The sequence below is a fragment of the Macaca thibetana genome, chromosome 16 (assembly GCF_024542745.1).
Source record: "Macaca thibetana thibetana isolate TM-01 chromosome 16, ASM2454274v1, whole genome shotgun sequence".
NCBI classification, from domain to species: domain Eukaryota; kingdom Metazoa; phylum Chordata; class Mammalia; order Primates; family Cercopithecidae; genus Macaca; species Macaca thibetana.
The window spans coordinates 26050306-26071751 of NC_065593.1; the positions used below are offsets into that span (position 1 = coordinate 26050306).

The 21446-nt window shown below is 52.3% G+C and overlaps 1 protein-coding gene across 2 annotated transcripts in view; it reads left to right on the plus strand.

Moving 5' to 3' along the window:
• The window catches only part of RAB11FIP4 (RAB11 family interacting protein 4), a 144382-nt gene that overhangs the window by 93100 nt on the left and 29836 nt on the right, over positions 1-21446 (plus strand). Inside the window, exon 1 of one of the 2 annotated variants that reach the window (XM_050763802.1) lies at positions 5910-6188. The exons of the other annotated variant lie outside the window; for it this stretch is intronic. Within the exon in view, the coding sequence (XP_050619759.1) occupies positions 6159-6188 (30 nt within the window). The 5' untranslated portion in view covers positions 5910-6158. Of the gene's footprint in view, positions 1-5909; positions 6189-21446 lie in introns of those variants that run through there. 2 annotated transcript variants of the gene reach the window in all.

The window sequence follows — 21446 nt, forward strand, 5'->3', positions numbered from 1 at the left end:
ACTAGCCTGGTCAACATAGCAAAACCCCATCTCTACTAAAAATACAAAAAATTAGCTAAGTGTGGTGGCGTATGCCTGTAATCCCAGCTATTCAGGAGGCTGAGACACAAGAATCACCCGAACCCCAGGAGACAGAGGTTGCAGTGAGCCAAGATCGCATCACTACACTCAAGCCTGGGCGACAGAGGGAGACTCTGTCTTAAAAAAAAAAAAAAAAAAAAAAAAAAAATGGGAACGGGTCAAGAGGCCTCTGCAGTCTCAGAGTCCTGCCTACTTACTTGGTAGTCCCTTCCCTAAGCCACTGCTTAAGTCGTCAAATACTGAATTTATCACCTGGGATAAAAGCTGAGATTTAAGAGTTGTAGCTGAACTTCCTGAGTGTGGAGTCAAAGGACCTCTGAGAGAGAGGTGAGAGAGGATGAGTGCTTGTGGTAAAGTCCTAGCCAGCTGCCAGGGGGCCTTTTCCACACAGAGCCCCAGCTGGGCAGAAATAATGTCCTCTGGCGGGGAGTGGTGGCTCACACCTGTAATCCCAGCACTTTGGGAGGCCGAGGCAGGCGGATCACAAGGTCAGGAGTTCAAGGCCATCCTGACCAACATGGTGACACCTCATCTCTACTAAAAATACAGAAACTAGCCAGGCGTGGTGTCATACGCCTGTAGTCCCAGCTACTCAGGAGGCTGAGGCAGGAGAATCGCTTGAACCCGGGAGGCGAAGGTTGCAGTGAGCCAAGATCGTGCCCCTGTACTCCAGCCCAGGTGACAGAGTGAGACTGCGCCTCAAAAAAAAAAAAAATAAATAAAAGAATGTCCTCTGTGTGTGTGTTGACAGAATCAAGCCCTGCTAAGATGGACCAGGTTTGACTGATGCTCACGGTCCTGATTAATGACCAGTGTCCACCTTGGAGAGCACTAGACTGAGAGTCATGAGACCTGGTTCTACCCCTGGCTCCACCACTAACTGTCTGTGCTACTTGTGAGGGGAGATGCCATTTCCCACCTCTGGGGCTCATTCCCCTGTCTTGGAAATGGTTATACTATACGAGTGATTTTAAACATTTTTAAAGCCATAGAACCCTTTATTCACATGGAGTCTCATGCAGAAGACAGCATGTACAGCAGACAGAAGTGGAGCTATTTTTGTGGTCCCCCTGAAGTACACCTTCCCTTTTGCGAAGTCTCCACAAAACCCTGAGGGTTCCAAGGAACTCAGTTTGAGAACAACTTGCCAGACTTTTTGTTTTAGCTCCAATACTATTTATGTCAGCTGTTGTTTGTTCACTTGGCTGATATTGGTTGGCATCAGTTGCTTGGCTAATGTTAACATTAGGTAATGTTCAGAAGGGTTCTTTTCTCAAAATAATGATCATGAAACCATATATATATTTAGCCAGTCGTTCCACATGGCCCCAAACATGTGCAGAATGTTGCTTCTTTACACCATCTAATGTTGAGCTAACTCTTGCATGGTGGCAGCAGAAAGAAAATAGACTTAGGCCAAGCATGGTGGCTCATACCTGTAATCCCAGCATTTTGGGAAGCTGAGGTGGGGGGATTGCTTGAGCCTAGGAGTTTGAGGCTGCAGTGAGCTATGATTGCGCCACTGCACTTCAGCCTAGGCAACAGAGCAAGGTCCTTTTAATGTATTTATTTATTTTTTAGACAGTCTCCCTCTGTCACCCACGTTAGAGTGCAGTGGCACAATCTTGGTTCACTGAAGCCTCTACCTCCTGGGTTCAAGTGATTCTCCTGCCTCAGCCTCCGGAGTATCTGGGATTACAAGCGCTCGCCACTACACCCGGCTAATTTTTGTATTTTTTTGTAGAGACAGAGTTTCGCCATGTTGGCCAGGCTGGTCTCGAATTCTTGACCTCAGGTGATATACCTGCCTCGGCCTCCCAAAGTGCTGGGATTACAGGTGTGAGTCACCGCGCCCGGCCTAACCCTGTCTCTTTAATAAAAAAAAAAAAAAAAAAAAAAAAAAAAAAAAGGAACCTCACAGTAATGCTAAGAGACCAGGGTACCTAACTCAAGATCTTCCTTCCCCACATCCTCACAGGTGGTGCTGTGCTCAGAAGGCAGGATTATACTTCCTATTAACTCACTCTTAGCCCCCGTTTGAACCAAGGACAGAGTCCTAGCCTGTATTAGAGCCCTCAGATCCCGTATTCATCCCGTGTCTAATCCCACCCATCAGATACAGTCACCATCCCCACCTCACTCCCCACTGGACTATCACTGCTTCTCTGAACCCTGCTGGAAAGTGTTAGCCCTTACCTCAAAAGTCAGGGTCCTAAATTTTCCCTTGGGCTGCCTCTAATCCTCACCTCTGTTCCCCTCAGCCTCTTGCCATAATGATCATGAGTAATAGCTACTGTTTATTGGCTACCTGCTCTGTGCCAGGCTCTGTTCTATGTATTTTACTGGCCCTGATTATTTTGATCCTCACAATAGTTCTAAAACACATACTATTATTATCTCCAAGTTAAAGATGAGGCAATTGAAACACTGGGACTTAAACTTGCCTACGGTCATTTAGCAACAAGGTGGTAAAGCCAAGATATGGCCCTCGGCCCCAGCACCCATGCACAGAACCAGTGCATCAGACTGCAGCTCACTCATGCTGCTGGTAGTGACTAGGAACTACCATTTATTGAGCACCTGCAGCATCTCAGGCATTGCACTAGACACTTCGTCATTTCATTGAAACTTCACAACTGCAAGAGGAAGAGTCTTATTTCCATTTTCTAGAAGTGGAGACTAAGGCTCCAAAACATTGACTTCCCTTGGTAAGTGGAACCGGGCAGGCTTTGAACCCAGGAGTGTTCAATGCATCTGTGGCCTTCCTCTGTCATTCTGCTTTTTTTTTTTTTTTTTTTTTTTTTGAGACAGAGTTTCGCTCTTTTTTTGCCCAGGCTGGAGTGCAATGGCGCGATCTCGGCTCACCGCAACCTCCGCCTCCCGGGTTCAAGCGATTCTCCTGCCTCAGCCTCCCGAGTAGCTGGGATTACAGGCATGTGCCACCACCCCGGCTAATTTTGTATTTTTAGTAGAGACAGGGTTTCTCCATGTTGGTCAGGCTGGTCTTGAACTCCCGACCTCAGGTGATCCACCTGCCTCGGCCTCCCAAAGTGCTGGGATTACAAGTGTGAGCCACCGCACCCGGCCTGTCACTCTACTTTTAAGGACAAGTACCTGGAGACATTCCCCACTCCACTACCCTTGAGAAAAATAAAGAGGGACCTACTGACACAACCCATTCCACAGAGCTCTTGAGAATGTCGCTCAGGCTGCCCGTGGTGGGGACGTGGAGGGGGCTTGACAGGCCTGACTTTCTCCATTGACCTTCGCTGGGAGACAGCCAGGACCACAGAAGGGATGATCACCCTTGGTTTCTGCTTTTCTTTCTTGGTTCTGGACGATCCTGTCATGTGACCCGCTTTCTGGAGCCCAATTATCCTTAGGAGCAACATTGGACTTGGAAGGGAAGAAGGGAAACCAAGATAGAGCCCCTGGACTCAGCCACATCCTAAAACCTTATGGAAGGCTGCTGAGTTAAGGTCTCAGGGTGGAGCTGGGAAGGCAGATAGAGTGGGCCCAGGGTGCATGGGCTCAATCACTTACCACACCTTTGAGGAGTGCCTAAAATTAAGTGTACCCACTGTGCTAGGGGGTACAACATCCCGTGAGGTACCATTCCCATTTTACAGATGAAAAGACATTGAGTCTTAGAGAAGTAACAGAACTTGTCCCAGGACATCTGGGAAATAAGACTCAATTCAAACCCAAGTCTGTTTGACTTCAAAGCCAGTGGTATGATACACCACGTAAGTACTTTTATTTATTTATTTTAAATAGAGACAGGGTCAGCCAGGCGCACTGGCTCATGCCTGTAACCCCAGCACTTTGGGAGGCTGAGGCGGGCAGATCACGAGGTCAGGAGTTCAAGACTAGCCTGGCCAATATTGTGAAACCCCGTCTCTGCTAAAAATACAAAAATTAGCTGGACATGGTGGCACGCACCTGTAGTCTCAGCTACTTGGGAGGCTGAGGCAGAAGAATCACTTGAACCTGGGAGGCGGAGGTTGCAGTGGAGCCGAGATTGTGCCACTGCACTCCAGCCTGGACAACAGAATGAAATATAAATCTCAAAATAAATAAATAAACAAAGAGAGACAGGGTCTTGCTGTCAACCAGGCTGGAGTGCAGTGGTGCCATCATGGCTCACTGCAGACTCAAACCCCTGGGCTCAAGTGATCCTCCCTTCTCAGGCTCTCCAGTAGCTGGGACTACAGGCACGTGCCACCATATCTGGCTAATGTTTTTCTTTCTAATTTTTTTGGTAGGGATGGGGTGTTGCTATGTTGTCCAAGCTGGCCTCAAATACCTAGCCTCAAGTAACCCTCCTGCTTTGGCCTCCCAAAGGCACTGGGATTACAGGTATGCGTCACCACATCCAACCAACATGTGTGTTCTTTATGATACACCACAGTGCTCCTGTGTGTTAGAGACTGTGGGAGCAGACACAAACAAGAGAAACAGACTGGCCTCTGCACATAGATTTTTGAACAGCAAGGCACACCTTGCGAGGAGAGGGCTGGGGCAGTGGAGTTTCTATCTTGGGCCACAGCTCTAGCTCCTCTCTCAGGTGGCTCTGGCCAGGAGGCCCTCCTTTAGTTAATGCTGTCCCATTTGGAAAGTCCCCAGCAGTTCTGGGAGCCGTAGGGGCTGCTTTGTCTCAGAGACAAGCCCTGGTAAACATAGGAGCCGCTGATAATTTACTGGCAGGAGAGACTGAGGAGAAGGAATTTGACAGCAAAAAGGCAGAGAAGTGGGCAAAGCTGCTGCGTGTGAGCATGTGTGTGTGGGTGGGTGCATGTGTGGGTGTGGGTGCGTGTCTAGGGTGGTGCAGGACCAAAGCACCCAGATGCCCTAGTGATCTTGCCCGTACCAAAGTGCCGGTGCCACTTTGTTGGCCGGTCAAGACTCAGGGAAGGCAAGGGTGGCTTTGAGCCAGACAGGAGGATAAATCTCTCCCCTCACTCAAGTTATATAGTTCAACAGCAGGTCGAAGGGCAACCACATTTGCAATATTTGCCGCTTTACATTCATCTCATTTTTGCCTTTTTAAAGTCCAGGGCATGGTTAAGAGTGATGGGGGGATGGCGAGTATATTTTTAAACATTTAATTTTTTGTAGAGACAAGGTGTCGCTATGTTGCCCAGGCTGGTCTCAAACTCCTGGCCTCAAAGATCCTCCGCCTCGGCCACTTTGTCCGAGCCACTGTGCCCAGCCTGAGGGCACATGTTTAACATAAATAATATTTACTAGCATTCAACTAGGAAGGGTCCTCTCTTTTTTTTCTTTTTTTCTTTTTTTTGGTTCTTTAGTTCTCGTTGCCGCTTGGTTCTTTGTGTTCCTGGGCTGGTTATGGAGATGGTTCCGACTTCACATGAAAAGGCTGGGAAAGTTGTGGGTAGGACTCAGGATGAAAGTCAGCCTAGGCGCCCCCGGACTCATTAGGGGGTGGAGACGGCGGCTGGCCGTGTGGGGTGGCGTGCGCCGTGTGAGCCGGGGAGCGCCGGCTAGAATCTCGCAGTGCGGTGACAACAAACCGTGAGGGTGGTGCGGAACGGGAAGGAGACTACAGCGCCTACCTGGTAGTGGCGCGAGCTCACACGCCGCCTCCTGGAGTCCTGGCCCGGGCCGCACGGAGCCAGGCTGGCCCAGACGAGCTCCACCTCCGGAGGCGGGGCCTGCCGCGCGGCCATTGGTCGGTGCCCCGGAGCCACCTGCCCCTACCTTTAGGGGCGGGGTTACCTGGGCCCCGCCCCGCGGCTCGGGTTCCCGGGCCCTGTCCCCGTCCTCCGCCCCCGCCCCGCCCCGCCCCGGCGCGAGGCCCCGCCCCTGAGTCCCGGGGCCCGGGCGCCTCGTGATGTCACCGCAGCTTTGATACAAAGAGCCCTTCGGCCCACGCGGGTCTCCCGGCAACAGGCGCGGGCGGGGGCGGGGCCGCGCCTTCCACTGGTGCCCAGGAGTGCGAGCGGCGGCGGCGCGGCCGGAATTGTTCCTGCGCTTCGGGGCTGCCCGCCGCGTCCCCGAGCGCCGCCGACCCGCGCCTGCTGGCTTCCGCGCCTCTGCCTGGGACCGGCCCGCGGATGCGCACCCCGCCGGCTCTCGGGAGCCAGGTAAGCGGCGGCCCTGGGGCTGGCGCTCGCGGGGCTCTGGCGGCGCGCACCTGGCTCGGTCCGGCCCGCGGCCCCGGGTTCCGGGCCCCGGGAAGTTGGCGGAGCGCGGACTTGGCCTGAGAGGTCGGGTTACCTGAGCCGTCTCGCTCGGCCGCGGGTAGAAGCCGCTGCCAGGTGCGCGGGTGGCGGCTCCTTCCCCAGCGCGCTTTCAGGAAGTGCTTCTGGTGGGCTGGGAAGGGGGCTCGTTTGCTGGGGCGCCTCCGTGGGAACCCGACCGTGCGCCCCACCTCGGTCCGCAGCGCGCCTGCCCTCCTGCCCTTGCGGGACCGGCGTGGTCCCCAACGCCGTACCCTTGGCCGGGTCCCCGAGGGGGCGGAGCGCCGCGAAGTTTTTCTGTAGCTCTTGGCGGCTGCACAGAGCCTGTTTTCTGGCTTCCCCCGTCCCTCTGGGCGGGTGGAGTGGGGGAGTCCTCGGGGCCAGCCCAGGTCGTGGTGGGGGACAGGGCCTTGCCTCTCTCTAGCCGAGAAGCTGCCGTGGCGGGAGGTGTGTTGTGGCCCTCGAGGCGGCCGGTCTCCCCCGGTGGTGGGAGCTGTTGGCACAGCCACTTCTCTGTGCGGGCGACAAGTGTCTCCGAGGTCCTGGCGGCGCAGTCTCTGGAGAGCGTGTCTGTGCTGTGGGAAACCGGGTTCCGACACAGCCCCGGACCCCACTCCTCGCCCGTGCTAACTCCAGTGCCTCCTCTTTCCCTTTCCCCTCACCCTGCTCTCCCACGGAGGACTGGAAGTGACAACTCACTCCCCCGAGGGCCATGTCAGTTTTCCTTGACTGACTGATTTATACCTTCCTTCTCAAAGCGATGTGAGAGGTCTGGGTCCTGCACTTAGCCTCCATCAGGTCTTGAAGTGGCAGCACCCTGGGCTGGTTCCTGGTGATCCACCAAATCTCTGTCCTGCCCTCCCAGAGCAGGCGGCAGGTGGCAGTGGCTTGGGCTCCTGGGACGCTGAAAAGCAGTGGGGCAGGCACATTCCGTGGAACATCCCCAGGTCCTGCCCCAGCTGAAAGGTGGTTACAGTGGTTGCTGAGATGGGAAAAAGGAGACCCAAAGGGGTCGGAGGCAGTACTAATTGTGTGCCAGTAGACCTCTGCAATAGGAGCTCTCACACTCCCCCTCCCATATCCTCCCCCTACCAACTAGCCTACCTTGGTGGGGTGCCTGAGTCGCGCTGCTTTTGATTGGGGTCTCCCCCAGGTGCTGGCACCCTGGCACTGGCCCAAACCTTACCCTCCTTTCTGGCTTTCGGGGACTGTTGATTATGTGCCCAGGGAACATTAAGTACGAGACATTTCCCTGCCCTCAAGGTGTTTGCAAGCTCAGGGAGTCTGAATACTGGGTCTGCTCTGGGCCAGCCCCACTCTTCTAAGTTGATTGCAAATTGCCTGCAGTTGTCTTTGAGGTCCCTGTGACTTCACAGGGGAGAGTGTGGCCTGCCGGGGCGAGGGAAGCCGCTTGGGTTCTTCACTGTAGGAGGCAGCACCGCTTGGACAAACGGGTAGTGAACAGCTTCGGAATTTGAGGGGGGGCCTGGACTTCGGTGAAGGGGGTGGAGTAAATGACTAAGGCCAGTAGAAGAGATAAGACTGGGCCGGAGGCGAGGGACGGAACTAGCCAGGCCAGGTAAGCCTGCTGGAAGGCATGACCTTTGCCCTAAGGGAGGTCTGTAGGAGAGACTGCCTGGAGCCTGCCCTTGGGAGGGACTTTCAGCCAAGTGAGGGAGGAAAAGCAGAAGAAATTAGAGGGACCGTTGGGTTCTAAGCCACCTCCTTCGGGGTTCCAGGGGCAGTTTGCACTTGGAAGACTGTGGGCTGCAGCTTGAGACACTCCACTGGCCCCCACTCTCCCTCCCGACCATCTGTGCCCCTCCTAAAGCATGCTGGAGCCTTCCTCGCCACTTCTCCTGGTAGGCAGGCTGCTTCAGACCCAAGGTTTTCTCTTTGGCGGTTCACCTGGGGCCCTCATAACTTCCTCTTTCATCCGCACCCTCAGGTGTCTGGCAGTCCCCGCTCTGGGCAGCCTGTTATGCTGAGATTTTCCACAACTGATTCTGTTCTGAGGGGCCTTCGCAATGTCACTTTATATGTTTGAGGTATGGGTAAGGAGGGGGTGAAGGGGGCAGGAGAGGCTCCCAATGAAATAGCGGGTGAGCAGTTCCCAGAAGGCAGGCGTATCTGAACGGGAAAGGGCGTGCTGTCTCCTGGCACAGGGCTCATTGTGTTTGAAAGGGAAGGTTTTTTTTTTTTTTTTTTTTTTTTTTTTTAAATTGAGACAGGGTCTTGCTTTACGGCCCAGGCTGGAGTGAAGTGGTGTGATCAGGGCTCACTGCAGCCTCCCACCCTCCCAGGCACAAGCGATCTTCTCACCTCAGTCTCAGCTGGAACTACAGATGTGTGCCACCCTGCATCTGGCTAATTTTTGTTTTTGTAGAGATGGGGTTTTGCCATGTTGTCCAGGCTGGTCTTAAACTCCTGGGCTCAAGGGATACGCCTGCCTCAGCCTCCCAAAGTGCTGGGACTACAGGCATGAGCCGCCACACCCAGCCGAAGCATCTTTATCTGGTCGTGCCTGCTGCCTGGTGTTAGCAGTGGAACACAGTGCCCTGGCCTTGCCAGGCGTACGGAACCCCTGGGGCTGGACTCTGTTTTCCTCTGAGTCAGCTCTGCTGGCTCTTGACTCAGGAACTGGGCACTTATGGCATCAAACACTGGCCTCGAAAATCAATGCCCAGTTACTTTGCCTCAGGTCTCATGGCTGGATTATTGGGTGGTCCTGTCTCTACCAGTTAGACACCAGAAAACAGGCATGCTGATTTGGCAGGCCCACCTGGTGCCTTCCTGGATGTTGTATGATCTTTGCCCCTGAATGGTACCACAGTCTTCCTCATGAGGAGGCGTTTCAGGACCCGGAGGCTTCTCCATCTCTGTTTGCTCAGCCCCTAGCATGTTGCCTAGTACAGGGCAAGTGGTACTGAATTCATTCACCAGATACTTGGTTGTCTACTCTGTGCCAGATTCTGTGCTGGGCACTGGAGATACAGCAGTGAACAAAACAGATGAGAGCCCCTGCCTTCAAGGAGCTCGCAGGATGGTAGTGAGACAGGTAGACCAGTAAAACACGGAGCATGGGAGTTGGCAGGAGGGAAAGCAGGGTAGGGGAGGGAGTGCTGGGTTTCAGAGTCAGATGGGGAAGTTCTCACTGAGAAGGTGACATCCCAACAAAAGAGGTACAGGCAGAGAAAAGAGGAACTGCAAGGGCCCTGAGGTGGGACCGTGGCTGGCATGCTATGTTCACAGAACTACAAGACGGGATGTGATTGGAGAGCAAGCCAGGGCTGGGGGGACAGGGGACAAGCTCAGAGAGATGGGGGACCACCCAATGCCGTGACAACCCAGAATCCCAGGAGGAGGAGAAGGGGGGACTGACAGTACAAGTGAGACTAGAAATCCACAGGCATGAGCTGCCTTCCATTGCTCTGCCCTCCTCAGAACCTCCGCATCAAGGGGATTTGGGCCTTGAGGCATTTCTGGAGGACAGGCATCTGTGGCCACGGCTGCCACGGACTTCCCTGCCTCAGCTTGAGTTGGGTCAGATGAGCCTGTCCATTGAACGTGGAAACACTTCCTGCCAGACTATGCTGTTGCCACCCCATGAATCAAACCAGCAAAGGGCACACCGGCGATGTGCGTATAGCCACGTCTCCGACAGCTGCCTGCGCCTGCCTGCTGTTCCCACGGGTCAGCTCCTGTCGGGTAGGGATAGGTCCTGCTCTCAAGGCCCATAAAGCAGCCAGCAGCCTGCCCGTGTTTTCCACACTCTGGCCCGTGCCACCCAGGCTGTCTCCTCATCTCTTTTCTGATCCTCAAGAGCTCCCTGGCCTCCCTCTCCACTCCCTCTGCCTGTGGGCAGGCAGCAGCACCGTTCTGTGGGGTCCTAAGGACCCCAGGGAGTCACTCCCACATTTGAGCAGCGACTTTGGGTTTAATCTGTCCAGTTTAGGGTCCCAGATCATATATGCGTGTGTGCACACACGTGTGTGTTTGCGTGTCAGGCAGCATTCACATGGGGCATCCTGTTTACCCCCCTGCTGTGGGGTGGCTGAGGGTTGGGGTGCCCTCTGAGTTTTTGGTGGGTGGGGCTTCAGCAGGGTGTCTTGGCTACCTCTCTTGGCCAACACGTGTTCTCCTGGGAGGATTTGCAGCTCTGGGCCTGACCATGGTTCCAAGCAGCATGGTCTGGAGCCCACACTGGGTGGCAGGCTGCAGAGAAGGTGCCCCCAAAAGCCTGGACAGCACCCTTATCTGCTTTCATTTGGAGGGATTTTCTCATTTTCTCATGCCGAGTGTCTGACTACACATAGCAGTCCTTCCCCAAGTGTTTGCGGCCTCATCATAATACTGTTAAGTGAATGGAATTTGTCATTGGCCAGTTTCTGTGGACCCCATTCAAGGCTGAGTGGATGCTGGGGGCGCCCAGCTGGCCTTGCTCAGAGGGGTCCCGAGTGTCTTGGTGCTTCAGAAGCTGAGCCCCCCTCAAGAGCATTGATGACCAAGAGCTCAGATTCTCAGAACCCTCTTGAGCACCCAGAAAGCCTGGGTGGTTGCTTCTTCACTTTGTCCCATGACCTGGAAAGGAGATGAGACGGGGAGGAGGACACAGGCAACCAGAAAGATGTGCAGCCTACAAAGGTCGTATGAAGGTCAGAGGGGTGGCTGTTGTGGCCCAGAGCTGTGGGGTCTGGGTGACCTCCAGCCCAGATCCGCCTGGCAGGCCAGTGCTAGTCATGCCAGCATTTCCAAACCCCCTTCTTGACTTCCCTTAAGAAATGGGAAGTTTTCCAAATGTTGGTCACATTTTTAATTGATTTAACCTGCTTCATCTTCCCAGACAAGTGGGTTCTTTCCCAACAACGTAAACATTAATTCAGATGCAAACAAAGCTCTGGAGAAGTTATTAATATCCGTGGCTCTGCTCATGGGAGCCTTTCTCTTTTGAGGGACCAGAAAGAGGAAGGCCTAAACAGAACTGGAGTGTGGGAGAGTGGGCGGGCCCTCTCTCTTCAGTCATCTGCGGTCACCCCCACCTTCCTCTGCGCTCTGTAAGCCTGACACCATGAAAAGGGAACCCACATTTCAAATAGCCGCTGCTGCTCCAGTGAACTTGGGGTAAGGGAGCTGAGGGATGTCTGCCCTCTGCACCAGACCAGACTCAAGTCTCTCTCCTAGAATAGGAGCGAGAATAGTAGCAAGTCCCTGCCCCCTGCTCCCAGGTTTTCCTGGAAGAAATGCCTACCTAAGACACAGGCACCTTCATGCCACACTCTGTCACCCAATGCCTGTTTCCTTAAGGTGAAAAAATGGGTGCCAGAAAACTTCTGGGTCTAGATTCCGGCTCTGTTGCTCGCTAGCTGTGGAACTTTGGACAAGCGACCTCACCCTTCTGATTTCACTCTCCCTGGCCTCCTTCTCCACACCCTCTGCCTGTGGGCAGGCAGCAGCACGGTTCTGTGGGGTCCTAAGGACCCCAGGGAGTCACTCCCACATTTGGGCAGCAGCTTTGGGTTTAGTCTGTCCAGTTTAGGGCCCCAGATCATATATGCGTGTGTGCACACATGTGTGTGTTTGCGTGTCAGGCAGCATTCAGATGGGGCTTCCTGTTCATCCACCCCCCTGCTGTGGGGTGGCTGAGGGTTGGGGTGCCCAACCTGTAGAATGGGGTTGATAATAGCACCTGCCTCGCAGGGTGGTGGTGAAAATAAAATGAGCCATGGTGATTTAAAATGCCCAGTCTAGGTTTTGGCCCTTACTTAGTTGGCACTCATGGACGGTTAGATGGTTAGAGACACAGACCAGTTTGGTACCAAAATGCCATCAGAGTCAGGCTGTCTCTGGGTTCAAATCCTGGCTCTGCCCCTTGCTATTTGTGGAATCTTAGACAAGTTATTTAACTTTTCTGTGCCTCAGCTTCCCCACCTGTAAAATGAGGATGAGGGTGGTACCACCCTCACAGGGTTTGTGGTAAGGCTCAAATATGTAAATGTATGAAAAGCACTTAAAACTGTGCTTTGGGGGGAGCTGTTATTCTTAGTTCCTGCAGGCTTCAGCTGGTTTGATTGTTGTGACTGATAACCTTCACATCTAACAGAATGTCTTGCCGGGGAGCGTCATGGCCCAAACAGGAAGGTGGCAGGGGAAGAACTCCATTACTCAAGAGCCTTTGCAAGAGAAGCAAAACTCTGCTTCCTCAGCTTCTGTGCGTTTTTACATCTTTTTTTTTCCATTTTAATTTTTTTTAAAAAAAAGTAGAAATGAGGTGTTACTATGTTACCTAGGCTGATCTCGGATTCCTACCCTCAGGTGATCCTCCCACCTTGGCTCCCCGAAGTGCTGGGATTACAGGCGTGAGCCACCGCACCCAGCCAGCTTCTGTGTTTTTAACAAACCTGCTCGGGCTCTGCAGATGCAGATTCCGGGTCTGGGATGAAGTGACTGGTATCTGCGTGGCAATCTGTGAATGAGATGCCAAGCAGCATCCGAGGTGACAGCCTTCTTCCCAGGTTCAGTGAGGGAGGCTGTACCTCGCCTGTCCTTCCACAGGCTGCTCAGGCTGCCAGGCTGTGGCTGGCCTGCCAAGGGGAGGATGGCCATCCACACCTCGGCCCACCTGCCCTTCGCCTCCAGCCAGGGCCTGCCTGTCCATCCACCTGTGCCTAGCTGGGAAAGCTGGCTTGGAGCAGTGCTGCCTGTCCGCCATTGCCAGCCTGCAGCATCTGGCTTATTAAAATGCTGAGGCGCTGGCTGGCCACACGCCCCAGGAGATTTGGAGAAAGACCAGACAAAAAGGTGCGGGCTGTGCCACCGCCCGGCCACACTGGGTGACTGCCCTTAGTAGTCAACCAAGGAGCAAACCTGCCTGCTCATCCAGCTTGGCTACCCAGAGGTCTGTAGCTCCACTCAGGCGAAGCTGGCTGGCCTGGCCTAGCCTGGCTGGTTGGGTGGGTAGGACAGCCTCCGCCTGACTGATTCTTTTTTTTTTTTTTTTTTTTTTTTTTTTTTGAGACAGAGTTTCGCATTTCTGCCCACCTTGAGTGCAGTGGTACAATCTTGGCTCACTGTAGCCTCAACCTCCTGGGCTCAAGTGATCCTCCCACCTCAGCTGCCTGAGTAGCTGGGTTCATCAACACTCCTTGCTATTTATTTATTCATTTGGTGGAGATGAGGTCTCACTATGTTGCCCACGCTGGTCTCGAACTTCTAGGTGCAAGCAATCCATGTTGGCCAGGATGCTCTTGATCTCCTGACCTCGTGATCTGCCCGCCTTGGCCTCCCAAAGTGCTGGAATTACAGGCATGAGCCACCGTGCCTGACTCGTCTGACTAATGTTAGGCAACCTTGAATTGATGACCTCCTGGTGAAATGAGGGTTCTTGTTGACAAGGCAGGTCTGGCCAACACATTTTTGTATGATTATCTGCACGATTTCATCAGTTGTTAGCAAAGAAGGATTTTATAGCAGCAGGTGTGTGCTCATGTGCTTGTGTGGAGTTGTTGACTGCCCTTCACTGCACACACAGTCTGCGGAACTGTGACTGAATCCCTGTTCCCCACTCACACTCGCATGGTATTTTCGATTCTAAGGCACATTCTTTTTTTCCTTTCCTTTTTTTTCCATTTAACATCTTAAATTGGAATGTGTCACACATTCGTGGATTATTATAATTTGACAGCGCCTTTTTCTCGGCATAGTTGAAATAACGGTGCATTGTAAATTCAGAGGTGTCTCAGATTTAATGAAACAGAAACTGGGTAACCTCTGGGGAACTTACATAATTTGTCCAGTTCCTTCAGGGAAGCAGATGGCACCTTGTAGTGGTGGCAGATTATATGAGGGGACGCTGATGCGATTCAAGGGGACAAGCTTGGATTGGGCTTAGATTCCAGCTTTATGGCTCGCCAGCTGTGTGGCCTTGGCAAAGTTGAGAGACCTCTCTGAGCCTCACCCCATATGAATCGTGGCTCCACAGTTGTCATGGTTGTGTGCAAGGCAACTTTCCCTGTTTCTCTTGCTGGGCATCATCTAAGGTCTGCCCAATTCCATCTGGGTTCAGAGGGAAAATGAGGGCAGGGAGTGGGTCACTGGCCTTCCCAAGGGAGCAGAGGGAAACTGGTGTTCTTGACTCAGTTTATAATCCTTGGACATCACTCTTTCTTCTTCCCTCGTCCTCCTCCCACTTTGCCTGAGTTTTCATTTTCACATGTGTTTCCTTTTAGCAATTTTCTTTCAAATCTCTCCTCTCCCTTTCTGTAAAGTCTTCCCACATGTAGCCTCTTTGAAGCTGCCTGTGGTGGGAAAGGGGAGGAGGGCTCTGCCCGATGGCCTGGATGGCACAGACCTCAGAAACCCAGTGTGCCGTGGTCCCTGCAAGCTTCAGCTCAAGTCCAAGTTCTGGTACCATCAGCGTTGCTAACTGCTGTTCCCATGGCCGCAGGGTCAGCCTGAGTCCACTCCAGTGCATGGCGTTGTCCATGGGGTGCTGGATGTCACATCGCTGAGAGCATTTGATATTGTCTGTACCCTCCTTGCTGCGTTAAAATCAGACCTGGTTCAAATCACAGCCTTGCAGCCTTTCATGAATTACTTAACCTCCTTGAACCTGTGTATTCTCATCTAAACAGTGGCTGATGCACAGAAATACCTGGCACATGCTAGGTGCTTCGCAGATGCATGCTTTCCTTGTTCTCAAATGTTTAAGACCTCTTTTTGGCCAGGCACCATGGTACTTTGGAAGGCCAACGCGGGCAGATCACCTGAGGTCAAGAGTTCGAGACCAGCCTGACCAACACGGTGAAACCCCATCTCTACTGAAAATACAAAAATCAGCCCGGCGTGGTGGCAGGTGCCTGTAATCCCAGCTGCCCGGGAGGCTGAGGCAGGAGAATCGCTGGAACTCGGAAGGTGGAGGCTGCAGTGAACCAAGATCGTGTCACTGCGCTCCAGCCTGGGTGACAGAGCAATACTCCATCTCAAAAAAAAAAAAAAAAAAAAAGAGAAAAAATACTATTTTGTGCTTCTTTAGGTGCTAAGGATCTCGGGGAGTGCCAGCCAATGGCACTGCTCCTGAGACAGAGGCGTTCTGGGCAGGGGGCAGTGGCAAAGGCACAGGGGCCTGTGTGAGCAGGATGTGTCAGGGCCCCCATCCTTCAGGATGGCTGGGCTGCAGTGGGGTGGGGCAGGATGGAGAGAGAGGAGGAAGAGTGGTGGGATGGGCACCCAGTCGGCACGGCACCTGCAGGGGTGCAGGTGACAAGGCTGCACAGGGTCTGGCTGGAGCAGTGCAGAGGGTTAGGTGTGGGCTACTCATGGAAGTCGGGGCTGAGTTGGGGAGGCACTGGGAGATAGCCACATGGGGATGTCTAGGTGACAGTGGCCCCCAAGCAGGGGCTGTGCATGAACTGCTGGCTGGAGGGAGGCTTTAAGAGCAGGTGATGGTTTTAAACCTTGTTTTCCTCAGAGATCTTCTCTCTGCCCCTCTCCCTCTTGAGATTCTAGTGAAAGGCAGTAGCCCGACCTCCTCAATTTTGCCTGCAGTGTCAGAGATTCGAAGCACCACCTCTTTGATGAGGTGGTGCTTATGCCCCACGTGCATAAAAAGCAGCATGTGCTGAGGCATGGAGGTGAGTAAAGGTGCCCAGAAGCCTGGGGTACTAGGAAAGGGGAGAGGCAGAGCACGTCCTGAGGCTGAGACCTGCTGGAAGGGGCTTTGCGAGCTGCTCTCAGGAGCTGGGCCTGGTTCTGTGGGCAGTGGGGAGCCCATAAGCTCTTAGAGGGGGTTCCCAGTGGACTCCCTGGGCGGGAGGGTCTCTACCCTGTGAGCCCCAGACCTAATGCCCTCTCACCTGTCCCCACTGCAGGAAAGCCTGCCCTGGCCGGAGGCCCTAAGCTGAGCTGTGGCCAGCTATGCTTGAGTGACACACCCCAATCCCCCATGCAAGACAGCAGCTTCTGGAACACAAAACTTGGGTAGCTGGGTCTAGCAAAGGCCACAGGACAAAGAGGGACACCTGAACTGAGCTTTCTGGGAAGACCATGGGGGCTCTGTGCTGATGGGAGGTACCAGAAGATGGGCAGGGAGGAGGAGAGGGTTATAAAACCCGAGGGCTCTGGCAGGAGGCCCTGCAGGGTTGGGAGGAGGAGAGTCACCCTGCTGATCCTGACCTGCCCGCTCCAGAAGGGCAGGTCACATGGAGCCTTGGCCTATTGGCTGTGGGTAAACATCAGCAGCCTGCCGGCTGTCCAAGTCCTGAGGGTTCTGTGGCGGAGGAGGAGTTGGGTGGGAGCCCACCCTGACTTTGGACCATGGATCGGCTCCATCCAGGCATACTCTCCTTGAGTTGGATAGTGGCCTCTCTCTAGAAAGTTCCATGTCACCTCTTCGGAGGGCACTCCCCTGAAAAAGGAGCCTGACCTACTTGGTGGACTCTACGAGGGGAAAGAGCTGGCCTGAGCCACTGCTTTCCCTCCCAAACCTTCACTTTGAGTGAAGTATTTTTATCATCACTCCTCTTATCATGATGGTAAAGTATGGAGCCCCCAAAACAAGCCCCACAGACTCTTGGCTGTGTGAGTAATTAAACCCTCTCTTCAAACACCCACATCTTGAAAAGCTATAATTTGTAGCAAAAAATAACTGCCCATTCCAAGAACCAGGAGAGCCCTTTATACACACCCCATTCAACTGCAGCCCGTTACTTCACTTTTGACACTTGAGTTGCTGGGACCTCTGGTCCGTGCTTTCCTCAGGGGAACCAGAGGCGCAGTGGCTGCATGGGAACTGGAGCTTCCAGAAGGCATTTGGAAAATCTTTTCTGAGAATTTAGATGGGACGACTGAAATTAGGGAACTCCTGATTTGGGTTTGCATGGCCCCAACTTTTTGTGTGACTCCAAAGGGGAATAAAGAGAAAAACTGTAGGGCACTTCAGGGGAAAGTGGATGAGACTCTCTGGACACCATTTCCCCACCTTTCTTTTTCTTTTTCTTTTTTTTAAGATGGAGTCACCAGGCTGGAGTGCAGTGGCACAATCTCAGCTCACTGCAACCTCCTACTCCCTGATTCAAGCGATTCCCCTGCTTCAGCCTCCCGAGTAGCTGGGATTACAGGCACGTGCCACCGTGTCCAGCTAATTTTTGTATTTTTTAGTAGAGATGGGGTTTCACCATGTTGGCCAGGATGGTCTCGATCTCCTGACTGCGTGACCCACCCGCCTCGGCCTCCCAAAGTGCTGGGGTTACAGGCGTGAGCCACCGTGCCCGGCCACGTTTCCCCATCTATAAGGAGGGAAATGATAATTACTTGCAGGGAGTTTACCGTTTCTGTAAAGCACAGAGCAGACTGGCCACGTGGTAGGCGCCCTAGTATGTCAACTTTGTTCTCTTTCTCTGAGCTGTGACTTTACCAGCTGTTTGTAGACAGGAGATCTTTGTGGCTTCAGGTAGGTAATGGGGGACTGAAAGCTAACAGGAAATACCTCCCCTGACCTACAGCTTCTCTTTGAGCTGGCACGCCTGGAATTCTTGGGGCTGGCTGCTGGGTTTGTTTTCCAGATGTGGAAGCAATTTAAGTTCTGTTTTCATAATCCCCAACAGTTTGCCTCTGAAGTCCACATTCTCATTTGAAAATCAAGGCTGTTGGCTCTGTTTGCAGGGCCCAGGGTAGGCTAGATAGCCTCTTCAGACCCCTTTTGTTTAGGAAATGGACTTACCGGGGCACTCAGATCTGGGACCCAGGGCTTGGTTGGGACAATCATACCCCATCAAGGACTTGGTTAAAAGGTGAGTTCACTTTCTCTGTGGGTTTTCCTTGGAGATGATTCACGGAGCTAAATTCAGCTGCACCTTGGTTACAACCCAGCTCTAGACTGCTGTGGAGTGGCGGGGGTGGGGCCCGGGTTTGGGCCATGTCACAGGCCAGCTGGCGTCCCTCTGAGCAGGGTGCCCACGTGTCCCAGGGGCAGTAGCAGTCCTCCTTCCCACACTGACCACAACAGAGAGAGGAAAATGCTCCAGATGTCAAGTAGCCAGAAATACTGTCTGGCACGGAGAAACTGGTAATACCGTGTTCAGTTACTGAGTGCTGCTGGTCACAGAGGCAGCCTGACCCAGGGTAAAAGGCTCCCTGTGTGAGGGCCTGTGACTCCAGGGCTAACTGCTGATTTCTTCTCTTGTAAACCAGTTGCTGTGTAGGTAAAACACCTTTTACATTTGTTTTATAACTACACTAAATACAGTTTTGGGCAACAGAAATTGCCTTTGCAATTCTAACGTCTCTGAACTGTGCATATGCTTCTCTAAAATTAAAATAGAATACTTATACTACTGAGAGAACACACAAGAAAATGGACCTGGTCAGGCACGGTGGCTCATACCTGTAATCCCAGCACTTTGGGAGGCCGAGGCAGGAGGATCACAAGGTCAGGAGATCGAGACCGTCCTGGCCAACATGGTGAAACCGCATCTCTACTAAAAATACAAAAATTAGCTGGATGTGATGGTGTGCGCCTGTAGTCCCAGCTACTCAGGAGGCTGAGGCAGGAGAATCACTTGAACCCAGGAGGCGGAGGTTGCAGTGTGCCGAGATCGTGCCATTGAACTCCAGCCTGGCGACAGAGTGAGACTCCATCTCAAAAAAAAAAAAAAAAAAAAAAAAAAGGCCGGGCGCGGTGGCTCAAGCCTGTAATCCCAGCACTTTGGGAGGCCGAGACGGGCGGATCATGAGGTCAGGAGATCGAAACCATCCTGGCTAACACGGTGAAACCCCGTCTCTACTAAAAATACAAGAAAATTAGCCGGGCGAGGTGGCGGGCGCCTGTAGTCCCAGCTACTCGGGAGGCTGAGGCAGGAGAATGGCGTGAACCCGGGGGAGTGGAGCTTGCAGTGAGCCGAGATCGCGCCACTGCACTCCAGCCTGGGGCACAGAGCAAGACTCCGTGTCAAAAAAAAAAAAAAAAAAAAGAGAAAAAGAAAATGGAAATAACTTACTTAGATTGGCATATAAATAGTGTTTATAGAATGCCATCCTGGTAATCATAGATTCACCAAGCTTTGGTTTCAACAAAATATCATCTCTTAAGAAGCAGCTGTATTTCAAACTAATCATGAAAGAGAATAAGAGAATACAACCTTTTTTTTTTTTTTTTTTTTTTTTTTTTTTTTTTAGGACAGACCAAAAATAAATCCCTGAGTCTCTTGAGTAGGTTCTAGAAATCCAGTTACAGATGCTTCTTGATGGGGTTACGTCCCGATAAACCCATTGTATGTTGGAAGTGTCATAAGTTAAAAAAAATGCATTTACTACATCTCACCTACCAAGCACCATAACTTAGCCTGGGCTACCTTAAATGTGCCCAGAACACTTACTTTACCCTACAGTTGGGCAAAATCATTTAACACAGAGCCTGTTTTACAATAAAGTGTTTTATGTCCCATGTAATTTATTAAGTACTATGCTGAAAGTGAAAAACAATGCTGTTATGGGTACTTAAAGTATGACTTCTGCTGACTATGGATCACTTTGCACCATCATACAGTTGAAAAATCAAAGTCAGCCCGGGCACAGTGGCTCATGGTGGCCTGTGATCCCAGCACATTGGGAGGCCAAAGTGGATGGATCACTTGAGGCCAGGAGTTTGAGACTAGGCCGGACAACATGGTGAAACCCCATCTGTACTGAAAATACAAAAATTAGCCAGGTGTGGTGGTGGCCACCTGTAATCCCAGCTATTTGGGAGGCTGAGGCAGGAGAATCACTTGAACCCAGGAAGGGGGCATTGCAGTGAGCCGAGATGGTGCCACTGCACTCCGGCCTGGTTGACAGAGTGAGACCTGGTCTCAAAAAAAAAAAAAAAAAAATTGTAAGTCAAACCATTGTAAGTTGAGGACCATCTGTAGTTCTCTCTTTTTTTTTTTTTTTTTTTTTTTTTTTTTTGAGACAGAGTCTCGCTCTGTCACCCAGGCTGGAGTGCAGTGGCCGGATCTCAGCTCACTACAAGCTCTGCCTCCCAGGTTTACGCCATTCTCCTGCCTCAGCCTCCCAAATAGCTGGGACTACAGGCGCCCGCCACCTCGCCCGGCTAGTTTTTTGTATTTTTAGTAGAGACGGGGTTTCACCGTGTTAGCCAGGATGGTCTCGATCTCCTGACCTCGTGATCCGCCCGTCTCGGCCTCCCAAAGTGCTGGGATTACAGGCTTGAGCCACCGTGCCCGGCCTGTAGTTCTCTTTAAAGGTTGAATTGGCTGGGCACAGTGGCTCACACCTGTAATCCCAGCACTTTAGGAGGCTGAGGCAGGTGGATCACTTGAGGTCAGGAGTTCAAGACCAGCCTGGCCAATATGGTGAAACCCCATCTCTACTAAAAACACAAAAATTAGCCAGGTGTGGTGGCAGGCACCTGTAATCCCAGCTCCTCAGGAGGCTGAGAGGCAGGAGAATTGCTTGAACCCAGGAGATGGAGGTTGCAGTGAGCTGAGATTGTGCCACTGCATTCCAGCCTGGGTGACAGAGCAAGACTCTATCTCAAAAAATAAAAAAAAAAAAGGTTTAATTGAATTAACCTTGAAAAAATTTGTTTTTGTCATCAGGGTGAGAAGGTGGGTGAAAAATCCAGACTGAGCTTGGGTAGGGGTTTCCACATAGGCTTCCTGGGGGAGGAGAAGGGATATTGGTATATTGGTCTGTTGGTCTGCTACGGCTGTCATAGTGAAGGACCACAGACTGCACAGCTTAAACAACCAAAGTGTGTTTTATCACAATTCTGGAGGCTGAAGTCTAATATCAGGGTGCCAGCAGGGTTGGTTTCTTCTGAGGCCTCTCTCCTTGGCTTGCAGACAGCCATCTTCTCCCTGTGTCTTCACATGGTCTTTCCTTTGTGTGTGTCCTAATCTCCTCTTGTAAGGACACCAGTCACAATGCGTTAGGGCCAACCCATTAGGACCAACCCATTAGGACTTCATTTTAACTGAATTACCTCTTTTTAATTATTATTATTATTTTCCTGTTGTTTGTTTTGAGACAGAGTCTTGCTCTGTCGCCCAGGCTGGAGTGCAGTGGCACTATCTTGGCTCACTGCAACCTCCACCTCCCAGGTTCAAGTGATTCTCCTGCCTCAGCTTCCCGAGTAGCTGGGACTACAGGCATGTGCCACCATGCCTG